Source organism: Pongo pygmaeus, chromosome 1 (genome assembly GCF_028885625.2).
Source record: "Pongo pygmaeus isolate AG05252 chromosome 1, NHGRI_mPonPyg2-v2.0_pri, whole genome shotgun sequence".
In the NCBI taxonomy this organism is placed as follows: Eukaryota; Metazoa; Chordata; class Mammalia; order Primates; family Hominidae; genus Pongo; species Pongo pygmaeus.
The window spans coordinates 23,256,371-23,278,347 of record NC_072373.2 but is presented as its reverse complement, the minus strand read 5'-3'; the positions used below and the strand labels follow the sequence as shown (position 1 = coordinate 23,278,347).

Below are 21,977 nucleotides of genomic sequence, written 5' to 3'. Positions count from 1 at the left end.
CTGGCCAATATGGTGAAACCCCATCTCTACTAAAAATACAGAAAATTAGCTGGGTGTGGTGGCGTGCGCCTGTAATCCCAGCTACTTGGGAGGCTGAGGTGATTCCACTGGAACCCGGGAGGTAGAGGCTACAGTGAGCTGAGATCGTGCCACTGCACTCCAGCCTGGGAGACAGAGTGAGACTCTGTCTCAAATAAAATAAATAAATAAATAAATAAATAAATAAATAAATAAATAAATATTAAATAAAAAAATGTGATTGAGGAACACAGAATGCTATATACAGACACACAACTGACAAGACTTTTCCTCAAAATAACATCAACTGCAAAAGAACACTGTGAATATTTTCATGGATTATGTTATAAACATTTTTATTTATAAAGATCATATCGGCCAGGTGCGGTAGCTCACGCCTGTAATCCCAGCACTTTGGGAGGCCAAGGTGGGGGGATCACCTGAAGTTAGGAACTGGAGACCAGCCTGGCCAGCACAGTGAAACCCCATCTCTATTAAAATTACAAAAAAAATTAGCCGGGCATAGTGGTGCATGCCTGTAATCCCAGCTACTCAGGAGGCTGAAGCAGGAGAAAAGCTTGAATCCGGGAGGTGGAGGCTGCAGCGAGCCGAGACTGACCCACTGCACTCCGGCCTGGGCAACAGAGCAAGACTCAGTCTCAAAATGGATAAATAAATAAACAAATGAAAAATAAAGATCCAAAGCCAAAGTAGTTTTCATTTTCCAAAAAGGAAATGAAACATTATTAGACTATGATTCAAACTAAAAAATTTATTTAATCTGATTTTCAAACTCCCTACATTTGTAAGAGTCCAGCTATAAGGAAAATTTTCCAATGTAATACTTCTACAATTATTTCAGTTTAGGCTTAGATTTCTTAGTGTCTAATCACTAAGTACTTAGCAAGTGAATACCTGTTTCTAGTCTCTGAAAAGAAATAAAATTTCTTCTAACCATATAAGCTAGCCAGGACATCATAACTGTTGAACTGACTGATGATGGCAGAATATGCTGAGGTTACTAAATAAAAGCCTTCATAGTTACCCAAGTTATTAACAGCCAAACATTCAGAATTTCACAGAACATATGCAAGAATGTTTGAGCCCTTAAAATAGCAGAATAATAAGAACTCAGACACAAGACAAAGCTCAAGAAGAAAGATCTTTAAGTCTTTTTTGGTTTTTATAACTTTTATTTTCAGGCTTTATTGGAAATAGCAGCTCTTAAAACCTACACGGTGATAAACCTACACGGCCCTAGAAAAATTTCCAACTTTAATAACATAAAAGGCATTGAGTTTTTAAACAAACAGCCAAGATATTCAGAACAATTCTTACCACTTGGATAAGAAATTCTACTGGAAAACCACCTAATGTTTCAGTGTCAGAGCCAGAAATTTTACTTCTCCACGGCGACTGTCCTAATAAAGGATCATTATCCTATGGGAATAAAAAGGAATTATTTAATCATTGACTATTCAGAGGAAGTATCTTTATTTTTATTTTTTTATTTTTTAGACGGAGTCTCGCTCTGTTGCCACGTGTGATCTCGGCTCACTGCAATCTCTGACTCCCGGGTTCAAGCGATTCTCCTGCCTCAGCCTCCCGAGCAGCTGGGATTACAGGCGCGTGCCACCACGCCCAGCTAATTTTTGTATTTTTAGCAGAGACGGCGTTTCACCATGTTGGTCAGGCTGGTCTCAAACTCCTGACCTCGTGTTCCGCCTGCCTCGGCCTCCCAAAGTGCTGGGATTACAGGTGTGAGCCACTGCGCCCAGCCAGGAAGTATTTTATTTTTAGAAAAAGAGAAAATTCTGTTATAATTAATATTATATTAAAATCCAATAAAAAGGAAATTATTTCTGGAGATGAAGCAACTATTTATTTTATTTAATATTTTCAATTCAAAATAGTGTGCATACTTTGAAGTTGCTGTAATAGATGTATATTTCTTAAAAACATAGTTCACCTTCACAATAATCAATTAAATTATTGATATTTCTAAAATATACTTACTATAATTGGTGACTGGAGAGGAGGAGTATAATGTAACCGTGGTGGGGTCATAAAAAATCGAGAAGGCCGCTGTTTTTGTCCAAAGGCAGCAATTGGCATTGTCTCATGAGGTTCATTACTCTGAGAAAACAGAATAATTCATAAAACTTAAAGAAATTTACCAATCATTTAAGATTTATAATCATTGTATTTCAGCTTGAGATATATTCACGCATATTCTATGATTCATATAGAATTTATTACTTATATATTTAATTATTTATAGAGTAGCATATTAGTCTATACAGATAAAAGGCTAGAACTTAAAACAGAGTATGAAAACACTGCTTTGCTGCCAAAAGGATGAACCTCCAGAAGAAAAAAAGAAATTAAAAAAAGGGGGGTCAAAATAGTTCAGAGAATCAAAGATTAATATTTAAGTTTTCTATGGCCACATTTGGTTATCTGCATTTAGACTGTCTGAATATAACCTACAATTAAAAATCAACTCTTATTTAGCCAGGGAGAAATATTTGGGTGATCTCATAAAAACAGTTAAATTAATGAAACAGAGAAGCAATTTACTTTTTTTTTTTTTTGAGACCGAGTATCACTCTTGTTGACCAAACTGGAGTGCAATGGCGCGATCTCGGCTCACTGCAGCCTCCACCTCCTGGGTTCAAGCAATTCTCCTGCCTCAGCCTCCTAAGCAGCTGGGATTACAGGTGCGCGCCACCACGCCCGGCTAACTTTTTGTATTTTTAGTAGAAACGGGGTTTCACCATGTTAGCCAGGCTGGTCTTGAACTCCTGACCTCAGGTGATGCACCCGCCTCGGCTTGCCAAAGTGCTGGGATTATAGGCGTGAGCAACTGTGCCGGGCCAATTTACTTTTTTTGAAAGGAGAGTTTAAAGCTTTCATCCTTTAATGTAAAAACTTAAGAGTAGTGTACTCTGTTCTACATTTAGTTCTAATTTTCTTTCTCTCCTATTGCGGAGAGATATCAAGCAATATTGTATTTCTGCACTAAGGAGATATACATATATATATATTTCTTTTAGGAAATATATTTACAAAGACAGACATACATATACGTGTGTGTGTATATATATGTATATGTATATATGTATGTATGTATGTATATTCTAGGCAGAGGTTGCAGTGAGCCGAGATCACACCACTGCACTCCAGCCTGGGCGACACAGCAAGACTCCGTCTCAAAAAAAAAGAAAAAAAGATCTCAATTCTAGTCTCAGCCTAATAGGAAACCAGATCTAGAGCCTTGAATAAATTATGCAATTGTACTTATGTCTGAGTTTCATCATGCAAAAGTGAAGGTAATTAACACCCACCTTGCATACCTCTGAAGATAAAACAGGAGAACAAATAAGTACAAGATGTTACTTCACACTTTAAAAACAATTTTGCAAGAGGACTATACTTTAACCTAACAGCTGCAGTGAAAATGTTATGTAGCTTCTTCTCCAAGGTTATTTAGTTAGGACTCATCAGTTTGGTTATACTAAAGTGCTGTGTCGTTAAGGTCCAACAGAGAAATTCTAGTTCCTGGAAAATGGAAGACTTAAGTATAGATCCAAACCAGGGGTCTAGCAGATAGGGCTGGGGTCCCCTAAGGATCTCTTCCTCTGTGAGCTAAAGTCTGGATTCTATCATAAAATACTATTTCTAAAAAAACTCTATATAACACATTTAACAGGCATAAAACACAAAAGTATTATGAAATACTACTTACGAGAACTTCATAGTCAGGGATGGTATGCGTTCCAAGCCCTGTCCTATCAAAAGTTACTCTATAAGTAGCATTAAGAGTATCCACAGCATCTATTTGTCCAGTGAACAAACCATCATGAACACCACGTAATCGTGCTGAGAAAAGAACAAAGGCATTATGATGTGTGGGAGATACAAAGAATAGTCAAATATAAAACTGTTCCAAGCATGTAATTTAAATCATAGTACAGTATTTTGTCTATTAGAGTTTCAAAACAAGCACACACTTTATTTTTGGCTTAGAGAAACAACAAAGATTTTTTGAAACAAAAACCAAAACTATAAATGATGATCCCTAATTTCATATATGAATAAAATTATATTACTCCCAAATTAAGAGAAAAATATTTTAAATCATTTAGCTGCAAAAAAACCAACAAAAGAACTTTGGTCATTATACTCATAAGTGAAGCACCAGGAGTAGTTCAACTTAAAAAAAAAAGACAAAGATGTTGTGTAGAAAATAATTAAAGAAGTTAATACTGCAGGCCTGATGCTGCTATACTTAGGAAAGCCTCCTTGCAAGGTTGGCCTTTGTCTGGTATCTGGGAACTTGGATTTCAGAAGTGTTCCCACTGTTCCCTAATTAATAATGGTGGTTTTACTGTGTCTAGATTGTGCAAACGATGTGGTTAATGCTGGATACCTGCTTTCCTTCTGGAAGACTGGAATTTTAGTATGTACTAGGCAAAAGATGCCTACATACTCAGCCCCCAGTAGAAATTCTGCTCACTGAGTCTCTAATGAGCTTCCCTGGTAGACAACACTTATAAGCATTGTGACAACTTGTTTCTGGGGGAATTAAAACTCTTGCATGACTCTATTGGGAGAGGACTTTTGAAAACTTGCACGTGGTTTCCTCTGGACTTTGCCCCAGGCACCTTATTCTTTTGCCAATTTTGTTTTGTGTCCTTCACTGTAACAAATCTTACCCATGAGTACATGTGCTGAGTATTCTGAGTCTTTCTAGTGAATCACCAAAACTAGTAGTCTTGGAACTGATGACACAGATGAACTCTGTGTCACTATTATTTAAATCCAGCCTAAAATAACATCAGAGAAATCCAAACAAACATCCAGCATGAATAAAAAATTTAAGAACAACAGCATTGATGGCTTTAAACTGGGCAAAGTAATATATTTTATACTAACCAAAAAGCATAATACACAACATTTTAATAGAACACAGAAATACACAATGCAAGACTGTTTAAAATAAAAGGATCAATTGATAAAAACACAACTGTAGAGGACTAAAATCTCTCTCAGTTTCTGACAGATCCTTTAAGGGAAAAGTAAACATGGATACCGAAGATGTGAATAATGAAGCTGAATAAACAAATATAAGCATAGAAAAGGTCTACTAGTTATGGTGGCATGAAGAGGCTGGTAATTCCTCTCCACAAAAAACAAGTACAAACCTGAATGAGATTGTGAAAAACCACCACTCCAGGGTACTGGAAATGGATCAAATGTAGAAAACAAGAAACGTTTATTGTTGAAGAAGTGCTAGAGCTTCAGGTTAGGGCAGGGGGAGTCAGTGGCCTCTTTGCACAAGGTTATTCACACACCCACTACCACCACCAACGTGGTCGAGAATGGTTTTATTAGTTCAGGGTTGCTCATGAAAACCAGCCAGAATTTTGGTTGGTCACGAAAGACAGCCAGAAATTTAACAGGGAGATCACGGAAACTAGAGAGCCATAAAAGGGCGGAAATAAGCTCTCTACCATCCCTGGCTAACTGGGTTACTATGCAAATGGACGGGGAAGATCCAATAGTCTGGCAAAAAGTAAAAGCTAAGGATGACTTGAAAACTAGCAGCAACTTTGTATATACATTCCCCAACTCACATATAAATCAATGTGAGGCTTTTCCCGATCAAGATGTTAGAGCATAACCTCTGTTCAAATCATTAGGTGACCACTAAATTATTATTATTATTTTGAGATGGGAGTCTTGCTCTGTGGCCCAGGATGGAATGCAGTGGCACGATCTCGGCTCACTGCAACCTCCGCCTCCCGGGTTCAAGTGATTCTCCTGCCTCAGCCTCCTGAGTAGCTGGGATTACAAGTGCCTGCCACCACACCCGGCTAATTTTTTTTTTGTATTTTTAGTAAAGACAGGGCTTCACATGCTGGCCAGGCTGGTCACAAACTCCTGACATCAGGTGATCTGCCCGCTTCAGACTCCCAAAGTGTTGGGATTACAGGCGTGAGCCACCGCACCCAGCCCTGACCACTAAATTATATGCAGACACAGGGGTAACTCTTTGGAAACCAAGTTTAATAATAATAATAAATATAAGAATAAAAAAATGAAGCAGAGACATCAGTATTTGCATAGCCAAGTTATTAAAGCAAATCCAACAACTCTCCAAAAAATCAGAATACATAGTTGCTACAATATATTATCTGAAATATCAAGTTTTCCACCAAAAATTACTAGACATATAAAGAAGTAGGAAAGCATGGCTCTTAATCAAGAAAAGTACAGTAAGAAATTGACAGAGATAATATATTTAGCAAAGACTTAAAAAAGCAGCTGTTATAAATACGTTCAAAGAATTAAAGGAGGCTGGGCACAGTGGCTCACTTTGGGAGGCCCAAGAGGGTGGATCACTGGAGCTCAGGAGTTCAAGACCAGTCTGTGCAACATGGTGAAACCCCATCTCTACAAAAACATACAAAAAAATTAGCCAGGCATGGTGGCATGTGCCTGTAGTCCCTGGAGGCTGAGGTGGGAGGATTGCTTGAGCCCAAGAGGTAGAGATTGCAGTGAGCCAAGATAGTACCACTGCACTCCAGCCTGGAAGACAGAGCAAGACTCCGTCTCAAAAAAAAAAAAAAAAAAAGTTTGTGTATGTACGTACTTTTTTCCTATTCTCTTCATTTCTATTTTTTGAAAAATTTATTTGATAAATAAAATCTTTTTTATTTCTTTTCCATTTACTCCTTTAGATAACCTACAGAAAATCCCAGATAACCTGGAATTATTGTTCATTTTATGAAGATTACTTTTAGGATAGTTCAGATTCTTACAATTTCTTAACAAATCAATGATTTTAATATCTTTTTTAACACTCTCATTTCTCCAGGGGTAGACAACTGTGGCTTAAGTATCACGTCTCAAACAACTTTCTATATACTGTAGCTAAAGTATCATGTCTAGACATTTTTCCAAACTTCTCTACTATTCAAATTTTCCATTACTTTCAGTACCCAGTGCATCTGTCAAAACTCTTGTGCTTCTAACTCTGTATATGACAATCACAAAGTCCAGTCACTTTTTACCTGCCAGATTCTTTGTTCCTACAGCAAAATCCCTAATAGAGTGACTTTTTTATTATTTTTGCTCGTTTTTGAGGAATAATCTACTACTCTTTGTTTACTAAAATATTTTCTAAAGAAGGAATATGTTTAATTAAATTCTATTGTGGTCAGAGAAATTCTCTATATGATTTCAATCTTTCAAAATTTATTGACATTTTTTAATGGGCCAGTATATGGTACATGTTGATCAACAATCCATTTGCATATGTAAATAATATGTATTCTGCAGTTGAGTGTATTGTTCTAAAAATATTATTTAGATCAAGATGATTGATAGTGTTGTTGAAATCCTCTATATGTGTACTGACATTTTTTGGCTTCTTCTCCCTATTAATTACTGGAAGTGAGGTGTTAAAATCTACAACTATGATTGTGGATTTGTTTATTTCTTTCTTTAGTTATCTCAACTGTTGCTTTCATGTATTTTGAAGCTCTATTGTTAGGTATATAGTAATATACATACATAGGATTGGTATATCTTTCTGAACTGGCCATTTTTATCATTATGAAATACTTCTCTCTGACAATACTGTCTTGATGCCTATTTTTCTCTAATGTTAAAATAGCCACTTTAGCTTTCTTACAGTTACTATTTGCACTGCATATCTTTTTTGTCTTTTTGCTTTCAACCTGTCTATGATTTTATATTTCAGTATAACTCTTGAAGACAGTATATAGATGAGTCTTACTTTTTTTTAATCCGGTCTCATAATCTTAACCTTTTTTTTTTTTGAGACAGTCTCACTGTCGCACAGACTAGAGTGCAGAGTGCAGTGGGTGAGATCTTGGCTTGCTGCAACTTCTGCCTCCCACGTTCAAGTGATTCTCCTGCCTCAGCCTCCTGAGTAGCTGGGATTACAGGCGTGTGCCACCATGCCCGGCTAGTTTTGTGTTTTTAGTGGAGATGGGGTTTCACCATGTTGGCCAGGCTGGTCTCGAACTCCTGACCTCAAGTGATCTGCCTGCCTCAGCCTCCCAAAGTGCTGGGATTACAGGCATGAGCCACCACGCCCAGCCAATCATTACTTTTTAATTGAAGTGGCTTTTTTTTTTTTTTGAGACAGAGTCTAGCTGTGTCACCCAAACTGGAGTGCACTGGCATGATCATAGCTCACTGTAGCCTTGAACTCCTGTGCTCAAGCGATCCTCTCAGCCTCCTGAGTAGCTGGGACTACAGGTGCCCACTACCATGCTTGACCTTTTTTTTTTTTTTTTTTTTAAATTTTTGTAGAGACAGGGTCTCAGTATGTTGGGAAAAAGCTGAGTGTTAGGAAAAAAGCTGAGGCAGGGCTTGCATGTCTGACATAATGTCCCCTGGAATGTGTCTAGACTTGCTGGCTCCTTGCTTCTAGCCCTCCTAGGCTCCTAGATTGATTGTATTCCATTATCTCAAGTAGCAGAACGTGTTCTATATAAATGCTAAGCCGTCACAGCTGTAGATCATGCGCCTGCCTTTTTGACCCCCCACATTCTCACCACCTGTTTCTTTGTTGGATTACCAATAAACAGCGTGGGGTCCCAGAGCTTGGGGCCTTCACAGCCTCCACAATCGCGATGGGCCCCTGGTCTTTTTCTCAATCCTTTGATTCAGCCGGACTTCATCGCCCCCACGACCTGGTGTTGGGTCTGATTACCCCAACACACTATGTAGCCCAGGCTAGTCTCAAACTCCTGTGCTTAAGTGATCCTCGTGCCTTGGCCTCTCCAAAGTGCTGGGATTAGAGTTGTGAGCCAGTGTGCTTGGCAGAAGTGTTTATAGTTCATTGGCATTTAATATAACAATAGGATGGCCAGACTTAAGTCTACCACCTTGCTATTTTCTATTTATCCCATTTGGGTTTTTTGTTGTTGTTCCCTGTCCCTTCTTTCCTGCCATCTTTTTTTTTTAATTAGATAATTTTTTTGTGTATGTGTGTGTGAGACAAGGTCTCACTTTGTCCAGGCTGGGGTGCTGTGGTATAATCACTGCTCACTGCAGTTGAGACTAAGGGAATCCTCCCACCTCAGCCTTCCAAGGAACTGGAACTACAGGAGCACACCACCACACCTGACCAATTTTTGTATTTTTTGTAGAAACAGGGTTTCACCATGTTGCCAGGCTGGTCTCAAACTCCTGGGCTCAAGTGAGTGGCTTGCCTCAGCCTCCCAAACTGCTGGGATTATAGGCATGAGCCACTGCATCTGGCCAAATTCAGTATTTAAAAAATCAAATTCTCTTTTGACTTTTTAACTATACCTCTTTGCATTTGTTTTGTTTTTGTTTTTGTTTTCCAAAAAAAAAGGCAGTTCCCAAACCAGCAGCATTACTTTGAAACTTGTCAGACATGCAAATTCCCAGGCCCTATCCCAGACCTTCTGAATCAGAAACTCAGAGGTAGAGCCCAGCAATATGTTTCATCAAGCCCTCCAGGTGATTCTGATGCATACTAAAGTTTTTGAGCCACAATGGGCTAGGAATTATAATGCTCCCTTTCAACATTACCTTTTTTTTTTTTTTTTTTGAGACGGAGTCTCACTCTGTCACCCAGGCTGGAGTGCAGTGGCGCAATCTCAGCTCACTACAACTTCCGCCTCCTGGGTTCAAGTGATTCTCACGCCTCAGCCTCCCAAGTAGCTAGGATTACAGGCGTACATCACTATTCCCAGCTAATTTTAGTATTTTTAGTAGAGACAGGGTTTCACCATGTTGGTCAGGCTGCAACTCCTGGCCTCAAGTGATCCACTTGCCTTGGCCTCCCAAAATGCTGGGATTACAGGTGTGACCCACTACGCCTGGCCTTAACATTACTTTCTACTAAATTAATACTGTGTGTTCTTACATAAAATTTAAGAACTTGGCAACACAATAATTTCATTTTATTCATTCATTCATTTCTGGTGCTCTATGGTCCTTTCTGTAGATTCCAGTTTACATATGATACCATGTAATGTAAAAAAGTTCCTTTCAGTCTGAAGAACTTTTTTGGCATTACTTCTAGCATTTTTTCTGATATGAAGTTGGCTGCCATCCATATCAGTGCTCCTCTTACATAATATGCTGTTTTTCTGTGACTGCTTTTAAGAGTTTCTCTGAAGATTTTCTGTGTTGCGTCTAATGATGGGTTTTGTGTATATGTGGGTATCCTGCTTGGGGTTCAGAGTACCTTAGATCTACACTTTTGGAAAAATTTCAGCTTTTGTCTAATATTTTTTATGTGCCAATGCCTCTCTCCTGTCTTTACGGGGACTACAATTACACATATGTTATCTTGCTTAATATTGTCTCAGAGGGATCTGAGGGTCTATTTATTTTTTTTCATTTTTTTCCTACCTGTTTTCATACTTGGATAATTTCTACTGATACATTCTCAAGTTCACCGACCCATTCTTTAGTGTTTCCAATTTGCTTTTAAGCTCATTCAGAAGTTTTTCTTTTCAATATTATACTTTTCAGTTCTAAATTCATTTTCTTTATCTGAAAAAATGTCCATTTATTCACTCAGATTTCCTCTGTTCATTATATTTATATTTACATTTAAGTTCATGAACATGTCTTATGATAGCTATTTTGAAGTCACTGTCTGCTAATCCCAACATCTGAGTCATCTCAGAGTCTATCTCTATTGATGGCTTTTTTATTGACTATGGAATAGTCTTTTTTTCCCACAAGTACAGCAATTTTTTATTGTATGCTACACAGGGTATTGAATTTTTTTCTTGTAGACAAAAAAGATTACTGGCAGATCTTTTTGATCTCGTCACACTTGCTTTTATGTTTTGTAGGGGCTGGTCTGTTTCAGTTATGAACTTATTTAGAACATGTTTACTCCTTAAGGAGGCCCTGTGAACTTGATACAATTTCCATAAGTCACAACATATCATTATTCTTTTGATTTTTTTCAACCACTTACAAATATAAAAAGTATTCTTAGCTCACAAACTATGCATAAATAGGTGGCAGCCTAGATTTGGCCTATAGGCCATAGGTTTGCTGACCCCTGCACTAGCCCAAAGAGAAAATGTAAAACATTGCTTTAAAAAAGCTCTAGGCTAGGCTGGGTGCGGTGGCTCACACCTGTAATCCCAGCACTTTGGGAGGCCGAGGCGGGCAGATTATGAGGTCAGGAGTTCGAGACCGGCATGACCAATATGGTGAAACCTTGTCTCTACTAAAAATACAAAATATGTCGGGTGTGGTGGCGCGCACCTGCAGTCCCAGCTACTCGGGAGGCTGAGGCAGGAAAATCGCTTGAACCTGGGAGGTGGAGGTTGCAGTGAGCCGAGATTGAGCCACTGCACTCCAGCCTGGCGACAGAGCAAGACTCCATCTCAAAAAAAAGAAAAAAAGAAAAAAAAAGAAAAAATAGCTCTAGGCTGGGTGCAGTGGCTCACGCCTGTAATCCCAACACTTTGGGAGGCTGAGGTGGACAGAAGATCACTTGAGGTTGGGAGTTTGAGACCAACCAGTCTGGCCAACTTCGTGAAATCTCATCTCTACTAAAAAAAATTACAAAAATTAGCCAGGCATGGTGGCGGGTGCCGGTAATCCCCGTTACTCAGGAAGCTGAGGCAGGAGAATTGCTTGAACCCTGGAGGTGAAGGTTGTAGTGAGCCGAGATCACACCACTGCACTCCAGCCTGGGCAACAGAGCAAGACTTTGTCTCAAAAAACAAAAACAAAAATAAAAAACACAACACACAAAACAGCTCTAGTAGTTTTCTCACATTTTGCTATAGCCTGTCTAACCTATTCTCCACTGTAACAAGAGTACTTATATAAAAACACTACCTAAGATTTTCAGTCTTGTCAAATAATATCACCAGTTCTTAAAATTCTAAAACAATGAATTTCTAAGGATTTCCTAATGAGTCTGAGAGTCACTCTTCATGTCAGCATTTCTCTGGCATAAATCAGTATGTCAGCATTAGTACTTATACTAGACTTTATTGCTGTAGTTATTTATATGGAGTTTTTACAACTAAACATTTTTCAAATACGCTGTCTACCCATCTCATCCCATTTCCATCTCTACTTCCAGACTAGTTTTGTTAAGACAGAGATCATATCATCTATAATCTGTTGATTACACAGTGAGTTGTCAATATACACTCATTTATTACCAAATCTAGTCTCTCCTAGATAAACTGTGCTTGCATTTCATATGCATGATCCAGTCTCTTCTCTATTTTCTACCTTTCCTCTTAATCATTTTTACAATATAATGGAAACAAGTACCACTTCTAGAGCCAGGAAAAATGATATAAATATGTAACTCCAGGTTCCCTTCCCTCCAAAAACTATTCTCGAATTACTCCAACCATTTTTCAATGGTTGAAGTACAATTACAATTACTCAGTACAATTACTATTCTATCCACCTAACACCTTATTTCTTGTATTACATATATTGTAATTTGCCTTCACCAAGTAATTAAGGATTAACTTAAACCTGAGATTTTGCACTTTCTCTCCCTGAGTACACAGAATCACATCTATAAAATGGACAAAATTTACACCCCTATAAAATGTTAAGCAGACTAGTGAATAATTTAGTTTTATTCAATCATTAGAAATGGACTATTTCTAGACCCAAAGTCCACGAGAACAATGGTATTTGTGAACTAACCAGACAAGGCTAGTTAGGAAAGGAAAACAAATAATGTAGAAGGAAAATATAGAATAATTTAAAATAAAAAAAATTTACGGCCAGTTGTGGTGATTCATGCCTGTAATCCCACACTTTGGGAGACTGAGGCAGGAGGATTGCTTGAGCCCGGGAGGTCGAGGCCACAGTGAGCTGAGCCAAGATCCAGCCTAGGTGCACTCCAGCCTAGGTGACAGAGGGAGACTCAGTCTCAAAAAGAAAAAAAAAATAAAAAACTTTAAAATAATACATAGCTATACTTACTCCAATAGATTATTAAATTTCATCTTTGTGGCAGTTGGCTTTAGTTTATGTTGTAGTAGATGTTACTTTGAACGAATACACTTTTTCCCAATTACTTTAAAAAATCGATTTCATGCATGAAGAAAGAGTAACTTCTATAGTAAACTGCACAGAGCTATAGTTTAAGCTTTCTAAATTTAAAAGTCATTTCTCGAATAGAGATTATCCGGGTTATTTACACCATCAGAATTTTGTCCCGTACGGGTTATTTACACCATCAGAATTTTGTCCCATGTGTACGTGTAAACACATTCTAGTGAAAAATCAAAGTAACTAAGGAAAAAAAAGATCAAGTGATGTGCACTACAGAACCCCTACTCCATCCCTGAGCATCAACCAGGCACAGAGAGAGTTGAGGGATAGGGATAGGGTGAGGGTTAACGATGTCTATTGTAAATATTTCTTGGTAATTAAAAATGAAATAAAATAAGAACCAAAGAAACAAAAAAGATTACCTTGATTAAAAATTACAAGTCAAAAGAGTAATTAACTTGTTTTCACTTACCTGTAACTTTCGTTCCAATAACCAGAGGCAAAGGAATTTCATCTGGGAGATCTTTGAACTGTGAAACATCTGCAACTTTCCTTTGTTGTAAGAGCCTTATTTTCTGCCGTTTCTGTTTTAATGCTGATCTCTCTTCCTCAAAAAATGCAGAAGAACATCTAGGATAAATTATAAAAAACATACGAATGATAACTACCCCATATAAAAACTTAAAATCTTTTTTTTTTCTTTTTTTGAGATAGAGTCTGGCTCTGTCACCCAGGCTGGAGTGCAGTGGCACAATCTTGGCTCACTGCAACCTCTATCTCCAGCTCAAGCGATTCTGGGCTCCACCTCCTGGACTCAAGTGCTGAGATTAAAAACTTAAAATCAGCCGGACGCGGTGGCTCACACCTGTTATCCCAGCACTCTGGGAGGCCGAGGCGGGCAGATCAATTGAGGTCAGGAGTTTGAGACCAGCCTGGCCAACATAGCGAAACCCCCTCTCTACTAAAAGTACAAAAATTAGCCGGGCGTGGTGGCAGGCGCCTGTAATCCCAGCTACTCAGGGGGCTTGAGGCAGGAGAATTGCTTGAATCCGGGAGGCGGAGGTTGCAGTGAGCCGCTATTGCGCCACTGCACTCCAGCCTGGGCGACAAGAGTGAGACTCCATCTCAAAAAAAACAAAAACAAAAACAAAAACAAAAAAAACCTTAAAGTCTATCCATCTCACCACTCCTTTTTTTCTTCTCATTAAGTACACCGTATTCAAAAATAGGTTCTTAGATTGTTTCTGGCTGGGCGTGGTGGCTCATGCCTGTAATCCTAGCAGTATGGGAGGCCAAGGCGGGTGGATCACCTGAGGTCAGGAGTTCGAGACTAACCTGGCCAACATGGCAAAACCCTGTCTCTACTAAAAATGCAAAAATTAGACAGGCATGGTGGCAGGCACCTATAATCCCAGCTACTCAGGAGGCTGAGGCAGGGGAATCGCTTGAACCCAGAGGGCAGAGGCTACAGTGAGCCAAGATTGAGCCACTTCACTCCAGCCTGGGTGACAGAGTGAAACTCCGTCTCAAAAAAAAAAAAAAAAAGAAAAGAAAGGCCGGGCGCAGTGGCTCACGCCTGTAATCCCAGCACTTTGAGAGGCCGAGGCGGGTAGATACTGAGGTCAGGAGATCCAGACCATCCTGGCTAACACGGTGAAACCCCGTCTCTACTAAAAAACAAAAAACAAAAAACAAAACAAACAAACAAAAAACAAAAAATTAGCCGGGCATGGCGGCAGGCGCCTGTAGTCCCAGGTACTCGGGAGGCTGAGGTAGGAGACTGGCGTGAACCCGGGAGGTGGAGCTGGCAGTGAGCCGAGATCATGCCACTGCACTCCAGCCTGGGCAACAGAGTGAGACTCCGTCTCGGGTCGGGGGGGAGTTGTTTCTTTTTGGCCAAGCATGGTGGCTCATGTTTTAATCCTGGCACTTTGTAGTCCGAGGTGGAAGAATTGCTTGAGCTCAGGAGTTTGAGACCAGCCTGGGCAACATAGTGAGACTTTGTTTCTGCTAAAAATAAAAAAATTAGCTAGGCATAATGGTGTGCATCCAGCTACCTGGGAGGCTGAGGCCAGAGGATCATTTGAGCCCAGGAAGTTGAGGCTGCAATGAGCTAAGCTGTGATTGTACCACTGCACTCCAGCCTGCACAACAGAGGGAGACTGTTCCCCCCCCAAAAAAAAAAAAAAAAGAAAAAAAAAGAGCTGGGCACAGTGGCTCATACTTGTAATCTCAGCACTTTGGAGGCTGAGGTGGATGGATTGCCTGAGCTCAGGAGTTTGAGACCACCCTGGGCAACATGGTGAAACCCCATTTCTGCCAAAAATACAAAAAAAAAAAGCTGGGTGTGGTGGAATAAGCCTGTAGTCCCAGCTACTCGGGAGGCTGAAGTGGGAGGATTGTTTGAGCCTGGGGGACAGAAGTTGTAGTGAGCCGAGATGGCACCACTCCAGCCTGGGCAACAAAGCAAGACCCAGTCTCAAAAAAAAGAAAGGAAAGAAAAAGGAACTGTTTCTTTTCACAGTAAACTACCTTTCAATTTTTAAAAAACAGGACCTTGCAAGTTATAGATTTTGCAGGTTATTCCTTCCTACAAAGCAAAATAATTTTTTCACCATCCTTTGACGAAATTGTGCCTGGAATCTAGATCTCATAGGGACCAAGTTCAATTTCAATATTCTACCCAAAAGAACATGACATTTTCTCTGTGACCCAGTAAACACACCAATATAGCAGTTAAAGATGAGACTTCCTACTATGTAAACTTTTAATCATACTTTCTGCCTTAAAAGTATAAATGCTGAATTCCCTCTTATTTCTAGAGCCTATCTTCCTTCCGTTTTCAAATCCTAGGATGAAGCAAAGTATTTAAACATCACTTTCATGCCATGTTATGGCTTTCACTTTCAAAGGTACATTATGAGCTCTATTGTCATTTAAGTTGTCTCAAAAACTAAATAAAAACAATGAGAAAAAAGGATATAAAGACCAGCAATGTATAAAGTGAATTGTTGTAAGCAATGATGAATAAGGACTGGAAATACACAGAAAGATCTTAGCTGATAATAATAATTTTTTGTATGATTTCTGAACTTGTTGAATATTGATTCAAGCAGTATATATGGGAAGAATATGAGAAGATAAAGCAAAGGATAATGAGTTACTAGTAAGCTAAGTAGTATCATAAAAACAGACTTGTGGCCAGGCACGGTGGCTCACACCTGTAATCCCAGCACTTTGGGAGGCCGAGGTGGGCGGATCATGAGGTCAGGAGATTGAGACCATCCTGGCCAATATGGTGAAACCCATCTCTACCAAAAACACAAAAATTAGCTAGGCGTGGCGGTGTGTGCCTGTAATCCCAGCTACTTGGGAGGCTGAGGCAGGAGAATCGCTTGAACCTGGGAGACGGAGATTGCAGTGAGCCGAAATCACGCCACTGTACTCCAGCATGGCAACAGAGCGAGACTCCGTCTCAAAAACAAACACATAAACCAAAAAACCAGACTTGCTTCTGGTGTAAACAACATCTTTTAGAAATCTTCCTGGTATATAACCATTATGGAAATTAGTATGGAGGTTCCTCAAAAAACTAAAAATCCAGCAATCCCATGGTTAGGTGTATATTGAAAAAAAGGAAATCAGTATATCAAAGAGACATCTGTACTCCCATGTTTATTGTAGCACTATTTACAATAGCCAAGATATGGAATCACCCTAAGCGTCCATCAACAGATGAATGGAATTTTAAAATATGGTATATATGCACAATGGAATCTTATTCAGCCACAAAATATAATGAAATCCTGTCATTTGCAGCAACATAGATGATACTGGAAGTCATTATGCTAAGTGTAATAAGCCAGGCACAGAAAAACAAGTATCAGATGTTCTCATTCATACATGGAAACTAAAAATGTGGATCTCATGGAGGTAGAAATTATTAATAGAACGGTGGTTACCAGAGGCTGGGAAGGGAAAAGGGAGGGGAGGATGAAGAGAAGTTAGCTAAGGGGTACAAAAATACAGGGAGATAGAAGGAATAAGTTCCAGTATTTGACAGTATAGTAGGAAAATTATAGTTAACAATTTATTGACTATTTCTTTTTTTGTTTTTTTCTTTTACTTTGTTTTTTATTGACTATTTCCACATAGTTAGAGGAGAAAAATTATAATGTTCCCAACACAAAGAAAAATGTTTGAGGTAATGGATATCCCAATTACCCTGATTTGATCATTACACACTATATACATCTACTCCCAAAATATGTACAACTATTATATATCAATTTACAAAATATACCAAAAAAAGTCTTCTTGACATAAGAACCCAGGACCCATACTATTTCCCTATAGTTGACAATTTTTTTTCTTTTACTTTTTTTTTTTTTTTTTTGAGATGGAGTCTCGCTCTGTCGCCCAGGCTGGAGTGCAGTGGTGTGATCTCGATTCACTGCAACCTCCACTACCCAGGCTCAAGCAATTCTCCTGCCTCAGCCCCCTGAGTAGCTACAGGTATGCGCCACCACGCCCGGCTAATTTTTGTGTTTTTAGTAGAGATGGGGTTTCACCATATTGGCCAGGCTGCTCTCAAACTCCTGACCTCATGATTCACCTGCCCTGGCCTCCCAAAGTGCTGGGATTATAGGTGTTAGCCACAGGCGCCCAGCCATTATACTTTTCTTACAGATCCTTTGTTGACACCTTAGACATATACAATCAAAAAAATGCATATGTTCCTCTATTTTTCTCAAATAGCTACAATATGCACTGTTGTATATTTTGATTTCTTTTCTTGACACAGCATAGCAATCATTTCCATATTAGTACATAGAAACCATCTTCTGTTTTTGTTTTATGTTAAATGGTTTCAGGGTTTTCTATTATATGGAGTGCCATACTATAATCATTCCCCCATTTATGGACTTTTAGGCTGTTGCCAATCTTTTGCTACTACAAACAATACTGCAATAAATACCTTTGTACATGTAATTTCATCTGTGTACAAGTAGCTCTGTGTTGTACATTCTTAAAAGTGCTACATCAAGGGAATGGAAATTTGTAAATTTTATAGATATTACCAAATTGTCCTCCACAGAGATTATATAAAATTAGTCTCTCACCAGTAATACGTATGATTGACTAACTATGCCATTACTAACCTAACACATTAAAACCTTTATGAACTCTGCCCATCTGATAGTTAAAAGCAGTATCTCGGCCGGGCACGGTGGCTCACGCCTGTGATCCCAGCACTTTGGGAGGCCGAGGAGGGCAGATCACCTGAGGTCAGGAGTTCAAGACCAGCCTGGCCAACGGGGTGAAACCCCGTCTCTACTAAAAGTACAAAAATTAGCCAGGCGTGGTGGCAGGCGCCTGTAATCCCAGCTACTCAGGAGCCTGAGGCAGGAGAATCACTTGAACCTGGGAGGCAGAGGTTGCAGTGAGCCAAGATTGTGCCACTGCACTCCAGCCTGGGCAACAGAGTGAGACTCTGTCTCAAAAAAAAAAAAAAACCCCAAAAAAACTGTATCTCAGCATACTTTGATTTTGCATTTCCCATTATGAGTAAAATGGAATTTTTTTCATGTTTACAAGAGCCATTTCTTTTTCCTTTCCTATCAATTATCTGTTGTTGTTCTTGCTTTTAAACAGACAGGGTCTCCCTTTGTTGCCCAGGCTGGAGTGCAATGGGGCAATCACAGCTCACTGCAGTCTCAAAGTCCTGGGTTCAAGTGATCATCCCACCTTGGCCTAGTGAGTAGCTAGGATCACAGTCATGTATCACCCAACTGGCTAAGTTTATTTTATTTACTTATTTTTGAGGCAGGGTCTTGTTCTGTTGCCCAGGCTTGAGTGCAGTGGCATGATCATGGCTCACTGCAGCCTCAACATCCAGAGCTCAAGCGATATTCCCACCTCAGCCTCCTGAGTAGCTGGGACTACACGTGGATGCCACCATGCCTGGGTAATTTTTGATTTTTTTTTTTTTTTTTTTTTTTGGTGGAGATGGGGTCTCACCATGGTGCCCAGGCTGGTCTTGAGTTCCTGAGCTCAAGCGATCCTCCTGCCTCAGCCTCCCAAAGTGCTGGGATTACAGGTGTGAGCCACCACACCCAGCCTGAATCATCTATTTATAATCATTTTTATTATGCGTTACCTGACATTTTCTTATTGATAGTTCTTTATATAGTAGGGAATTAGCTTTCTGTAATAAGATGTGATGGATATTTCTGTACTATCTTTCAACTCTGTTTACGGGCTTTTGTTTTTGGCCATGTAAAATGTTCTTATTTTTGTATAGTCAAATTTATTAATGTTTTCTTTTATGGCTCCTAGGTTTGAAGCCTGCTTTTCCAGGCCAGGCATGGTAGCTCATACCCATAATCCCAGCCCTCTGGGAGGCGAGGGCAGGCGGATTGCCTGAGGTCAGATGTTTGAGACCAGCCTGACCAACATGGCGAAACCCCGTCTCTACTAAAAATACAAAAGTTACCCAGGCATGGTGGCGGGTGCCTGTAGTCCGAGCTACTCTACTCAGGAGGCTGAGGTAGGAGCTTAGGAGGCAGAGGTTGCAGTGAGCCGAGATTGCACAACCATATGCCAGCCTGGGTGACAGAGCAAGACTCCCATCTCGAACAAAAAAAAAAAAAAAAAAAAAAAGAGAGAGAAAGGCCTTTTCCAGTTCAAGATTAAGTAAAACTCTCCTATGTTTTCCTCTTGTGGTTTTATTCTTTCATTTAAAAAAAATTTAAATCTTCAATCCTTTTCAAATATTTCCTAGTTGTAAGGCATGAGAACAACTTGTTTTTTTCTATAGACTAATAAACAGTAGTCTCGGTTTCCATTAAACAAACAATCCATCCTCTTCTTCACCATGTACTTGAGAGTCAACCATTGCAACTATTATACTAAACTCCCATAGACATCTGTGACTGTATCTGGATTTTTTCTTTTTCATTCATTTTTCTATTTATGCACCACTACCACTCTGCTTTAATTATGATCACTTTATAATCTATTTTAAAGTGCTCTTTAAAGTGCAGTCTCTCTTCATTACTTTGCTTTTTCAGAATTTTCCTGCTTGATTTCTCCCCTCTTAAATGTGAATTTTAGAATTAACTCATCTAATTAAAAAAAGAGGCCAGGTGTAGTGGCTCACACCTGTAATCCTAGCACTTTGGGAGGCTGAGGCGGGTGGATCACCTGAGGTCAGGAGTTCAAAACCAGCCTGGCCAACATGGCAAAACCTTGTCTCTACTAAAAATACAAAAATTAGCTGGGCGTGGTGGCGAGCACCTATAATCCCAGCTACTCAGGAGGCTGAGGCAGGAGAATCACTTGAACCCAGAAAGCGGAGGCTGCAGTGAGCCGAGATCACGCCACTGCACTCCAGCCTGGGTGACAGAACAAGACTCTGTCTCAACAACAACAACAAAAAAGGCCTGTTAATATTTTTATTGGGACTGATTTTAACTTATAGACTAATTTAGGATGTTGAGTCTTCTTTTCCAAGATCCTGTATGTCTTAACATTTCTTCATATGTATCTTGCATATTTCCTCTTAAGTTCCTTCCTGGTAGTTATCTTTCTTTGTTTCTTCCTTTTTATCTTCCAACTGGATGGAGTTTCACCAATTGATTTTTGAAATTAAGATATTTTAAGGTTTATTGTATCAATAATTTGTATTATACCTGGACTTCCTCAAAGAAAGAAAAACTACACATTTTATTGAAAAAATACTTCAACTATTAATTAACCTTGATGAATTAAAGGACTATAAGATTAAATAATGTTATGGTAAGAGAACAGAAGATAAATTAATGAGAAATATGACACTCAAACTACAGAATTATGACAAAACAGTAAACAGTGACCAATATCCCACTCTGATGGACAATAATTAGAAATAGTGTAACTCAATTTGCTCAAACACGCAAAATGATAGCAAAAAGTCACCAAATGGCTACTGTAATTACCAAAGGCCATAAATTATGAGTATGAAACACACTAACATACCAAATTTTAATTTTGTTATAAGAAATATTAAAAACATCATCATCAAGGTCATCTTTTAATACAAAAAAATTGGCAGTTTAATTAAAAGTTCTCTCTGTATTTCATCATCATCTAAAGAAATCATTAAATCTAAATTCCATTGCTATTTGTCCAAATCACTTTATATTTACAGACCTTCCTTGAACTTTCCCACCATTTAATGAAAAAGTCTTGCACATACTTTTTACCAGGCAGATAGACATAATGTGAGAACTAATGAACTAATTCTTCTTCTAATATATTTCCAATTTTCACTCAAAAGTAATATAAGGTTTTCCAATGTGTTACCAGGATAACACTGGAAAAGAAAAAATCATTTCACATGAAGAGCAATTCTCAGGAAGTAACATATTAGATAGATTAATTTGTTTTCTACTTTTATATAAAGTAAAATAGGCACTTCTGGGAAGGCTCCTGAGATTATAAAGGATTTCACAAAAGATAACAAAAATGTACACAGAACTTTACAGCATCCTTAAATACTTTTTAGGACATTCTTAAATATTTTTTGGAACACAGAGGGACACAGATAATGTAAAACTAAAAAATTATGTTGAAAATCTGTGATCCTAACAAAAATGAAATTGTGCATTTAAGTATAAGATGCATACGTATAAACAGCACCTACATTAAAGTTGGTTAACAGGATATATTTAACATATAATCAATTATTCTGAAAAGTTATGTTTTGGTACTAGTCATTTTAAAGATTAAAAAAATCAGCGTAGTAATGATACTAACAACTATTATTTATTGATTTTATTTTTTAATTCTTTTTTAGAGGAACGGTCTCACTGTGTTGCCCAGGCTAGAGTGCAGTGACT

The 21,977-nt window shown here is 38.7% G+C and overlaps 1 protein-coding gene across 7 annotated transcripts in view; it reads right to left on the bottom strand.

The window, feature by feature from the left end:
- LIN9 (lin-9 DREAM MuvB core complex component) overlaps nucleotides 1-21,977 on the bottom strand; it is an 80,361-nt gene that overhangs the window by 33,540 nt on the left and 24,844 nt on the right. For 5 of the 7 annotated variants that reach the window (XM_063671732.1, XM_054449371.2, XM_054449117.2 and 2 more), the window contains 4 exons: nucleotides 13,568-13,725; nucleotides 3,767-3,900; nucleotides 2,035-2,154; nucleotides 1,357-1,458 (listed from right to left, as the gene is read on the bottom strand). In XM_063671732.1, coding sequence (XP_063527802.1) covers nucleotides 1,357-1,458; nucleotides 2,035-2,154; nucleotides 3,767-3,900; nucleotides 13,568-13,725 — 514 coding nt within the window. The remainder of the gene's footprint in view (nucleotides 1-1,356; nucleotides 1,459-2,034; nucleotides 2,155-3,766; nucleotides 3,901-13,567; nucleotides 13,726-21,977) is intronic. The other 2 variants (XM_054449287.2, XM_063671729.1) reach the window with 1 other exon arrangement.